The sequence below is a fragment of the Perca fluviatilis genome, chromosome 5, assembly GCF_010015445.1.
Source record: "Perca fluviatilis chromosome 5, GENO_Pfluv_1.0, whole genome shotgun sequence".
NCBI classification, from domain to species: Eukaryota; Metazoa; Chordata; class Actinopteri; order Perciformes; family Percidae; genus Perca; species Perca fluviatilis.
Window position 1 is genome coordinate 38362316 of NC_053116.1, and position 12500 is coordinate 38374815.

The following is a 12500-nucleotide window of genomic DNA, read 5'->3' on the forward strand; positions in this document are numbered from 1 at the left end:
AGAGGAAAGCTGAGATATGAAAGGGGAGACACATGCAGGAAAACCACCACAGGTCGGACTCGAACCCTGCTGGACCTTCTGCTAACCTCTACATATGTGCGCCCGGCTCTACCGACTGAGCCAACCGGCCACGACTATATTTTACTCTGAAAGGGCGCCGGAAGTTGCCGCATTCGCTCCGCGGAAGATGACCGAGAGAGAAGTTGGAGAAGAAACCGAAGAATCCCGAAGAGACGCTGAGGAGATCCGGCGGCTGCAGCTCGTTCAGCAGATTAAAGTTGTGTTTTGAAGGTAAACGCGTTCCCGGTTCCGTGAAGATGGACTCGGCTCCGGTGGAGATCGACGGCAGCGTGATGGAGGGAGTGAGTAACGCGTTACTCGCACTTTAAATGTTCCGCGCTGCTAGCATGCTAACAGCAGGCTAGCGGCGGCGCTGAGCGGACCGATGTCTGACCTGTTTCCCGGTGTCCGTTCTCCTTAGGGCGGACAGATCCTGAGAGTCTCCGCGGCGCTCAGCTGCATCACCGGGACCTCCGTTAAGATCTCCAAGATCCGAGCCGGTAGGAGCTCCCCGGGGCTCAGGTGAGCTAGCTCCCCCCGGTTAGCACGCTAACGTTAGCCTATTCATTGAAGTTGAGTCATCGGCCAACTTACTGAGCACATAACAATAAAAACAAAGCGCCTGTACTGTTTATATTCATGTTCATCTCATTTTATAATAACCTGACATCTGTTGTAGTTTATCGGTTCACTAAAATCATAATTTGCATGGTTATGTTTTGGTAAACTTAAGCCAAATGATGTGTAGCTTCACTGGGAAAACACGTCGTTAAGACTCCATTCAAAATCGACCCCAAAAATTACAGTTTCTGACTTTTTGGCAAACGTACGTAACTTTTCAGACATGAAATGATGTTCATGCAATCAGCTGGAGTTACTTTACAGTTCGGCATCCAGCCTCTTGACGCAGCAGCTCGGACATTTCTGGAAATGTAACCGAAAAGTTTGCAGATTATGTCGCAGGCTTTCTTTCACAAAACAACGCCAGCGGCGTCATCCTGCAGCTGAGGATCAATTCTGTTATTAATCCAGTTTATTGATTGGTTAGGAGGATCTCATACATGCCGATTTTATGAGAAGACTCTTAGCATCCCAAAATTATATTATTCACATTTGTCTAATATGTTGATTTGTCTTAAAGTTAAAAAACTGGTAAAAGTTGTGACTTTTCTGAATGGAGTTCAGTTTTTCAGTCAAGACTGGCCTCCACAAACTATTGTTAATCATTTAAAAACCATGTAAGTCAAAGGTCAGTGCTGTTAATAATAACAGAGGAGCCCTTAAAATGTCTAATTACTAAATGGAGTTTGGTGAGAATTTCTAATAGTTATATAAGTTAAATACAATGTTATAAATATAGGTGTGTGTGTGTGTGTGTGTGTGTGTGTGTGTGTGTGTGTGTCTGTGTCTGTGTGTGTCTGTGTGTGGTTTCAGACCCCAGCACCTGAGCGGCCTGCAGCTGGTCTCAGATCTGTGTTCTGGAGGTCTGCAGGGAGCCTCCATTGGCTCCACCGACATCAGTCTGACTCCAGGAAAGATCCAGGGGGGGAACCACACAGCAGACCCCCAGACAGCAGGGTGGGTCTCTCTCCCTCCCTCCTTCTCCCTCCTCTCTGGGTCCAGGTCTGGGGTCAGGGCTCTCTCTCTCTCCTCTCTGGGTCCAGGGTCAGGGCTCTCTCTCCTCTCTGGGTCCAGGTCTGGGGTCAGGGCTCTCTCTCTCCTCTCTGGGTCCAGGTCCGGGGTCAGGGCTCTCTCTCCTCTCTGGGTCCAGGTCTGGGGTCAGGGCTCTCTCTCTCCTCTCTGGGTCCAGGTCCGGGGTCAGGGCTCTCTCTCTCCTCTCTGGGTCCAGGTCCGGGGTCAGGGCTCTCTCTCTCCTCTCTGGGTCCAGGTCTGGGGTCAGGGCTCTCTCTCCCTCTCTGGGTCCAGGTCCGGGGTCAGGGCTCTCTCTCCTCTCTGGGTCCAGGTCTGGGGTCAGGGCTCTCTCTCTCTCTCTGGGTCCAGGTCCGGGTCAGGGCTCTCTCTCTCCTCTCTGGGTCCAGGTCCGGGGTCAGGGCTCTCTCTCTCCTCTCTGGGTCCATGTCTGGGGTCAGGGCTCTCTCTCCTCTCTGGGTCCAGGTCCGGGGTCAGGGCTCTCTCTCCTCTCTGGGTCCAGGTCTGGGGTCAGGGCTCTCTCTCTCCTCTCTGGGTCCAGGTCCGGGGTCAGGGTTCTCTCTTCTCCCTCTCTGGGTCCAGGTCCGGGGTCAGCTCTCTCTCCTCTCTGGGTCCAGGTCCGGGTTGGGCTCTCTCTCCTCTCTGGGTCCAGGTCCGGGGTCAGGGCTCTCTCTCCTCTCTGGGTCCAGGTCCGGGGTCGGGCTCTCTCTCTCCCTCTGGGTCCATGTCTGGGGTCAGGGCTCTCTCTCCTCTCTGGGTCCAGGTCTGGGGTCTGGGCTCTCTCTCTCCTCTCTGGGTCCAGGTCTGGGGTCTGGGCACCATACAACAAGCTGCCCCATTAGTATAGAGACTAGAAACAGTCCTCCTCATTCACAACCAACCTAAAGAGTAAATCTCATCAGCGTCAGGGAGCCAATCAGCACGCAGCATGCTTCTACCAAGATGTGATGATGCCTGTGATTGGCTGTTTGATGTTACGCGCTGGGACACTTAATGTTATAATTTATTTTTGTTAAAATGGATTTTACAAAATTGTTCAGGAACCGGTACTGAGATCTTATTATTATTATTATAATAATAATAATAATAATAATAATAATAATAATAATAATACCCAGCCAGCCCTATCACTAAAGTGTACTTGGTTGACTATCAATTGTTTTAAAGGGTGTGTGTGTGTGTGTGTGTGTGTGTGTGTGTGTGTGTGTGTGTGTGTGTGTGTGTGTGTGTATCAGGAGTGTGTGTCTGCTGCTGCAGGTAGCTCTACCGTGTGCTCTCTACGCTGACGGGCCGTCCCAGCTCTGTCTGAAGGGAGGAACCAACGCAGAGATGGCTCCTCAGATAGACTACACCATCAAGGTAACACACACACACACACACACAGACTACACCATCAAGGTACACACACACACACAGACTACACCATCAAGGTAACACACACACACACACACACACACACAGACTACACCATCAAGGTACACACACACACACACACACACAGACTACACCACCAAAGTAACACACACACACACAGACTACACCATCAAGGTAACACACACACACACACACACAGACTACACCATCAAGGTAACACACACACACACACACAGAGACACACACACACACAGAGACACAGACATGTATACATATACACACACACACAGAGACACACACACAGAGACAGCAGCTGCAGAGATGAAATGTTTAGTTATCAACGTTTAAATTAACTATTCTTATAATCCATGAATCAGTCTGATCGGTTTATCATGTTAAACTAAAGTTAGTAGATATACAGCACTGTAAATAATAATAATAGTAATAATAATAGTAGTAGTAGTAGTAGTAGTAGCATAGTAGTAGTAGTAGTAGTAGTAATTCTATTTTCTTAAAGCCTTTTAATGTCTGTGTTAATGTGTTAATGATTGAGTTTGAGCTGATGGTGCGTTTTCTTCTTCAGGTGTTTAAACCAATCGTCGAGAGGTTCGGCGTCCATTTTGATTGTGACGTCAAAATGAGGTCAGTTTCCTGTTTCCTGTTTCCTGTGTGCTCCGTAGTAACCAGTGTGTGACTGTCTGTTGGTACCTGTACTACCACACTACCACATATGGTACTACCACACTACTACACATGGTACTACCACACTACTACACATGGTACTACCACACTACTACACATGGTACTACCACACTACTACACATGGTACTACCACACTACTACACATGGTACTACCACACTACACATGGTATACCACACTACTACACAAAACCACACCACTACACATGGTACACCACACTACACACATGGTATACCACACACTACTACACATGGTACTACCACACTACTACACATGGTATACCACACTACCACACATGGTACTACCAACTACTACACATGGTACTACCACTACTCACACATGGTACTACCACACTACACACATGGTATACCACACTACTACACATGGTATACCACACTACTACACATGGTATACCACACTACTACACATGGTATACCACACTACTACACATGGTATACCACACATACCACACATGGTATACCACACTACTACACATGGTATACCACACTACTACACATGGTACTACCACACTACTACACATGGTACTACCACACTACTACACATGGTATACCACACTACTACACATGGTACTACCACACTACTACACATGGTACTACCACACTACTACACATGGTACTACCACACTACTACACATGGTATAAACCACACTACTACACACATGGTATACCACACCACACACATGGTATACCACACTACTACACATGGTAACTACCACACTACTACTACACATGGTACTACCACACTACACACATGGTACTACCACACTTCACACACATGGTACTACCACACCACTACACATGGTACTACCACTACTACACACACATGGTACACCACACTACTACACATGGTACTACACCACTACTCACACATGGTACTACCACACTACACACACATGGTACTACCACACTACTACACATGGTATACCACACTACTACACATGGTACTACCACATCACTACACATGGTACTACCACACTACTACACATGGTACTACCACATCACTACACATGGTATACCACACTACTACACACATGGTACCACCAACACACTACTACACATGTATACCACACTACTCACACATGGTATACCACACACTACACATGGTACTACCACACTACTACACATGGTATACCACACTACTACACATGGTAATAACACACTACTCACACAGGTACTACCACACTACTCACACAGGTACCACCACACTACTACACATGGTATACCATGTACTCACCACTACTACACATGGTACTACCACACTACTACACATGGTATACCACACTACCACACATGGTACCACATCACACAGGTACACCACACTACTACACATGGTATACACCACACACATGGTACTACCACACTACTCACACATGGATACCACACTACTACACAGGTATACCAAACACTACACATGGTATACCACACTACTACACATGGTATACCACACTACTACACATGGTACTACCACACCACACACATGGTACTACCACACACTACTACACATGGTATACCACACTACTACACATGGTACTACCACACTACTACACATGGTACTACCACACTACTCACACATGGTACTCACCACACTACTACACATGGTACTACCTCACACTACTACACATGGTACTACCACACTATCACACATGGTACTACCACACTACTACACATGGTACTACTACCACATCACTACACACATGGTACTACCACACTACTACACAGTACCACACACTACTACACATGGTACTACCACACTACTACACATGGTACTACCACACTACTACACATGGTACTACCACACTACTACACATGGTACTACCACACTACTACACATGGTACTACCACACTACTACACATGGTATACCACACTACTACACATGGTATACCACACTACTACACATGGTACTACCACACTACTACACATGGTATACCACACTACTACACATGGTATACCACACTACTACACACATGGTATACCACACTACTACACATGGTATACACTACCACCACACATGTACTCACCACACCCTCACACATGGTACCACCACAACTACTCACACATGGTACTACCACACTACTACACATTGTATACCACACTACCACACATGGTAATACCACACCATACACACATGGTACTACCACACTACCACACATGGTAACCACACTACCACACATGGTACCACATAACTACCACACAGCACCACCACACACCAACACACACATAACTACCAAACCCACTCTACACATGGTATACCACACTACTCACACATGGTACCACACAACACACTACACATGGTACTACCACACCTACCACACATGGTACCACCACACTACTCACATGGTACTACCACACTACTACACATGGTATACCACACTACAACATGGTATACCACACTACTACACATCACTACAAATAACTACTCACACATGGTACTACCACACTACACACACATGGTACTACTCACACTACTCACACATGGTACTACCACACTACACAACATACTACTCAACACACCACACATGGTACTACCACACTACTCACACACGGTACTACCACACTACTCACACATGGTACTCACATTCACACACATGGTACTACCACACTACCACACATGGTACTACCACACACCACACATGGTACTACCACACTACTGGAACAACACTGGTATACCACACTACTCACACATGGTACCACCACACTACCACACACATGGTACTACCACACTACTACACATGGTACTACCACACTACTACACATGGTACTACCACACTACTACACATGGTACCACACACCACTACACATGAAATACACTACTACACACAGGTATAAACAACACTAACACACATGGTAACTACCACACTACACACATGGTACTACCACACTAATACACATGGTATAAACCACACTACCACACAGTACTACCACACACCACACATGGTACCATCACACTACCACACATGGTACTACCACACTACTACACATGGTACACCACACTACTACACATGGTACACCAAAACTACACACACATGGTACCACACAACAACTACACACAGGTATACCACACTACTACAGTACCACACTACTACACATGGTACCATCACACTACTCACACATGTACTACCACACTACCACACATGGTACCAACACTACCACACATGGTATAATAATAACTACACACATGGTACTACCACACTACTACACATGGTACCACCAATAACTACCACACATGGTACCACCACACTACCACACATGGTACTATCACACTACTACACACATGGTACTACCACACTACTACACATGGTACTACTCACACACTACACACACATGTACAATAACACCACACACACATGGTATACCACACCACTACACATGGTACCACCACACTACTACACATGGTACTACAACACACCACCACACATGGTACCACCACACACTACACATGGTACCAACAACACTACTACACATGGTACTACCACACTACACACACATGGTACTACCACACTACTACACATGGTATACCACACTACTACACATGGTACTACCACACTACTACACATGGTGAACTACCAACTACTACACATGGTACTACCACACTACTACACATGGTACTACCACACTACTACACATGGTATACCACACTACTACACATGGTACTACCACACTACTACACATGGTACTACCACACTACTACACATGGTACTACCACACTACTACACATGGTACTACCACACTACTACACATGGTACTACCACACTACTACACATGGTATACCACACTACTACACATGGTACTACCACACTACTACACATGGTATACCACACTACTACACATGGTATACCACACTACTACACATGGTACTACCACACTACTACACATGGTACTACCACACTACTCACACATGAGTACACCACACTACTACACATGGTACTCACCACACCACACATGGTATACCACACTACTACACATGGTACACTCACACTACACACACATGGTAACTACCACACTACTACACATGGTATACACACACTACTCACACACATGGTACTACCACACTACTACACATGGTACTACCACACTACTACACATGGTACTACCACACTACTACACATGGTACTACCACACTACTACACATGGTACTACCACACTACTACACATGGTACTACCACACTACTACACATGGTACTACCACACTACTACACATGGTACTACCACACTACTACACATGGTACTACCACACTACTACACATGGTATACCACACTACTACACATGGTACTACCACACTACTACACACATGGTATACCACACTACTACACATGGTATACCACACTACTACACATGGTACCACCACACCACACATGGTACTACCACACTACTACACATGGTATACCACACCACTACACATGGTACTACCACACTACCACACATGGTACTACCACACTACTACACATGGTACTACCACACTACTACACATGGTACTACCACACTACTACACATGGTACTACCACACTACTACACATGGTACTACCACACTACTACACATGGTATACCACACTACTACACATGGTACTACCACACTACTCTATATGTCAGAAACGTTTGTTTCAGAGTCGTCTGTTCATCCGACTGTTTTCAGAAATATTCAGACTTTTATTCTGAAAATATAAAATAAATTCCAAAAATATTTAGAATTTTTTTTGTTAAATACTCCCGACTCACTTATTAGGACCCCCCCCCCCACCCCCTTATATTCCATATATAGTCTGTATTTCAAGTGTTACTAACTTTTTCCTAAAAAGATTTTTTTTTAAATTTAAATATTCGACTTGTTTTCCTAAAACTATTCAGTTTTTTTTTTTTTTAATAACATATTTTTTCCTAAAGATTTAGACTTAAGAAAAAAAGAATTTGACTTTTATTTAGAAAATATTGGACTTTATTCTGAAAAATGTTCAGAATAACTTTTGTTCCGTGTGTGTTTCAGGGGTTACTACCCTAAAATATTATACGTTTTCCTAAAGATTTAGACTTTGAAAACTAATTTTTGACTTTTATTTTGAAAATGTTTCCTGTGTGTTTCAGGGGTTACTACCCTAAAGGTGGGGGGGAGGTGATGGTGACGGTGAACCCGGTCAAAGAGCTGCAGCCCGTCGTCATGACGGAGAGAGGAAACATCACCAAAATCTACGGCCGCGCCTTCGTCGCCGGCGTCCTGCCGTACAAGGTACCACAGACAGGAAGTGATGTCATAACTTTCTGAAAACGTACTGAGATTTGATGTTCAATGAGAAACTATGAACATGAACCAGCCCTGAAATCACCATCACCCAACTCCACCAGACTCCATGTAAATAATCAGGACTTTTAGCGTGTATAGAGCCAGCATATCTCCACCAGACTCCATGTAAATAATCAGGACTTTTAGCGTGTATAGAGCCAGCATATCTCCACCAGACTCCATGTTAATAATCAGGACTTTTAGTGTGTATAGAGCCAGCATATCTCCACCAGACTCCATGTAAATAATCAGGACTTTTAGCGTGTATAGAGCCAGCATATCTCCACCAGACTCCATGTAAATAATCAGGACTTTTAGCGTGTATAGAGCCAGCATATCTCCACCAGACTCCATGTAAATAATCAGGACTTTTAGCGTGTATAGAGCCAGCATATCTCCACCAGACTCCATGTAAATAATCAGGACTTTTAGCGTGTATAGAGCCAGCATATCTCCACCAGACTCCATGTAAATAATCAGGACTTTAGCGTGTATAGAGCCAGCATATCTCCACCAGACTCCATGTTAATAATCAGACTTTAGCTGTATAGAGCCAGCATATTCCACCAGACTCCATGTAAATAATCAGGACTTTTAGCATAGAGCCAGCATATCTCCACCAGACTCCATGTAAATAATCAGGACTTTTAGGTGTATAGAGCCAGCATATCTCCACCAGACTCCATGTAAATAATCAGGACTTTTAGCGTGTATAGAGCCAGCATATCTCCACCAGACTCCATGTAAATAATCAGGACTTTTAGTGTATAGAGCAGCAATCTCCACCAACTCCAGTATAGATTTAGCGTAGTAAGACACTCCACCAGACTCCATGTTAATAATCAGGACTTTTAGTGTGTATAGAGCCAGCATATCTCCACCAACTCCATGTAAATAATCAGGACTTTAGGTATGTGGCCGCATTCTCCACCAGACTCCATGTAAATAATCAGGACTTTATCATCGTAAACACACTTCATTCTAAGTGGAGGAAACTAAATCAAACTACCAAAAGCTGTCTTGGTTCATCTTTCCACTGTCCAACAACACCAATCAGGTTTGGTTGAAATAAAACCCTTAATTCACCCATTTACATGTGGAGATATGCTGGCTCTTATACACGCCAAAAGTCCTGATTATTTACATGGAGTCTGGTGGAGATATGCTGGCTCTATACACTTAAAAGTCCTGATTATTAACATGGAGTCTGGTGGAGATATGCTGGCTCTATACACGCTAAAAGTCCTGATTATTTACATGGAGTCTGGTGGAGTTTGGTGAAGTATCTTACTCTTTAACTAAAAGGTCTATCTCTGTAGGGATCCATCCCATAATGTTGTCAGACACTAATTGTGTGTGTGTGTGTGTGTGTGTGTGTGTGTGTCTCTGTGTGTAGTTGGCTAAAGACATGTCGGCGGCTGCTGTTCGAGTCATCAGGAAGGAAATCAAAGAGCTGTACATCAACATCTCTAACCTGCAGGAGAAGGAAAACGCCTGCGGGAGCGGCAACGGCATCATGTAAGCCCCGCCCCCCTGCTGACATCACTGCTGCGTTAACGGTCAACGAGAAAGATGGGAAATAACATGCTCAGATACACACATTTTACATTACGTACAAGTGGTTTTCTGCCCTCTTCTGGGCTTGACTTGATGGAGAAATGAATGAAGTTTGGCTTACACACACAAAGAGTAAAGAAACGCACACATGAGTTGCGGCACTAACTGAAGAAGGCCGGAGTCTCCTGGTCCGTTCAAGCCCGTCAACAACACACACGCTGCGCTGCTATTGGTGCAATTTGGCCAGTCAGGATTCACCCAATCAGAACTCTCTGAGATGTAAAGATGTGACCTCTCTTCTCCAGCAGAAGAGAGTCGTATTCTCCCCCTAGCTCTCATAAAATCACAGCACCCAGATATTTGTGGCTTCCCATTGGTTGTGAATGCGGCGGGCGTGTGGTCAGCTGCAGCTCTCTGATTGGTCCTCTCTGTGTTTCAGAATCATCGCTGAGTCGTCAACAGGTTGTGTGTTTGCAGGTTCAGCTCTGGGGAAGAAAGGTCAGTGTGACCCTTAAATGTCTCTGTTTTTACATGGAGTCTGGTCTCCAGGGGTCTGAGACACGGTAACCTTCAGGGACATGTTGTCACTGACACATGCAGAGTTACACTGGGTTTCATCAGGCAGCCAATCAGAGTGCATATCTGTCTAACCTGTCTGTCTAACCTGTCTCTCTCTCTCAGGTGTGTATGCAGATAGAATCGGTGCAGAAGCTGCTGAGATGTTGCTGAGAAACATCCGACACAACGGCTGTGTGGACGAGTTCCTGCAGGACCAGGTGAGACCTGGACCACAGACAGACAGACAGACAGACAGACAGACAGACAGACAGACTCTCTCACTCTCTCACTCTCTCTGCAGGACCAGGGGACCACTAAGGTCTATATAAAAGAGACTTCAGATACAGTATTAGGGACCACTAAGGTCTATATAAAGAGACTTCAGATACAGTATTAGGGGACCACTAAGGTCTATATAAAGAGACTTCAGATACAGTATTAGGGGACCACTAAGGTCTATATAAAAGAGACTTCAGATACAGTATTAGGGGACCACTAAGGTCTATATAAAGAGACTTCAGATACAGTATTAGGGGACCACTAAGGTCTATATAAAAGAGACTTCAGATACAGTATTAGGGGACCACTAAGGTCTATATAAAAGAGACTTCAGATACAGTATTAGGGGACCACTAAGGTCTATATAAAAGAGACTTCAGATACAGTATTAGGGGACCACTAAGGTCTATATAAAAGAGACTTCAGATACAGTATTAGGGGACCACTAAGGTCTATATAAAGAGACTTCAGATACAGTATTAGGGGACCACTAAGGTCTATATAAAAGAGACTTCAGATACAGTATTAGGGACCACTAAGGTCTATATAAAGAGACTTCAGATACAGTATTAGGGGACCACTAAGGTCTATATAAAAGAGACTTCAGATACAGTATTAGGGACCACTAAGGTCTATATAAAAGCATCCAAAGAGCACCATGTGATGGGACCTTTTTAAAGCACCTTTCCTACACGTCTTCCATGTGATCTTTTTATGTTAGTATTCATTTATGTATCGCTGCCTTCTTATATTTTCACCTTGTGCTCGTCTGTCACAGCTCTCAGTAAAGACATGAATATATAAATATATATATAATAAATATAAATAAAAGTCCTCCTGCTCTTCCTCCTCAGCTCATCATCTTCATGGCTCTGGCGAAGGGAACGTCTCGGATCAGAACCGGCGCCGTCACACTGCACACACAGACAGCCATCCACATGGCCGAGCAGCTCACACAGGTCAGTACACCATATACTCCTATACTCCTATACTTATATACTTACTGTATATACATGTGTTTTAGGTCA

The 12500-nt window shown here is 44.7% G+C and overlaps 1 protein-coding gene across 1 annotated transcript in view; it reads left to right on the forward strand.

The window, feature by feature from the left end:
• Positions 1-166: 166 nt before the first annotated feature.
• The window catches only part of rtca (RNA 3'-terminal phosphate cyclase), a 15173-nt gene continuing 2839 nt past the window's right edge, over positions 167-12500 (forward strand). The window contains exons 1-10 of the mRNA XM_039799294.1: positions 167-362; positions 482-582; positions 1495-1638; positions 2946-3069; positions 3668-3726; positions 8883-9024; positions 10475-10596; positions 11075-11133; positions 11317-11411; positions 12327-12431. Of these exons, the coding sequence (XP_039655228.1) occupies positions 318-362; positions 482-582; positions 1495-1638; positions 2946-3069; positions 3668-3726; positions 8883-9024; positions 10475-10596; positions 11075-11133; positions 11317-11411; positions 12327-12431 (996 nt within the window). The 5' untranslated portion in view covers positions 167-317. The remainder of the gene's footprint in view (positions 363-481; positions 583-1494; positions 1639-2945; positions 3070-3667; positions 3727-8882; positions 9025-10474; positions 10597-11074; positions 11134-11316; positions 11412-12326; positions 12432-12500) is intronic.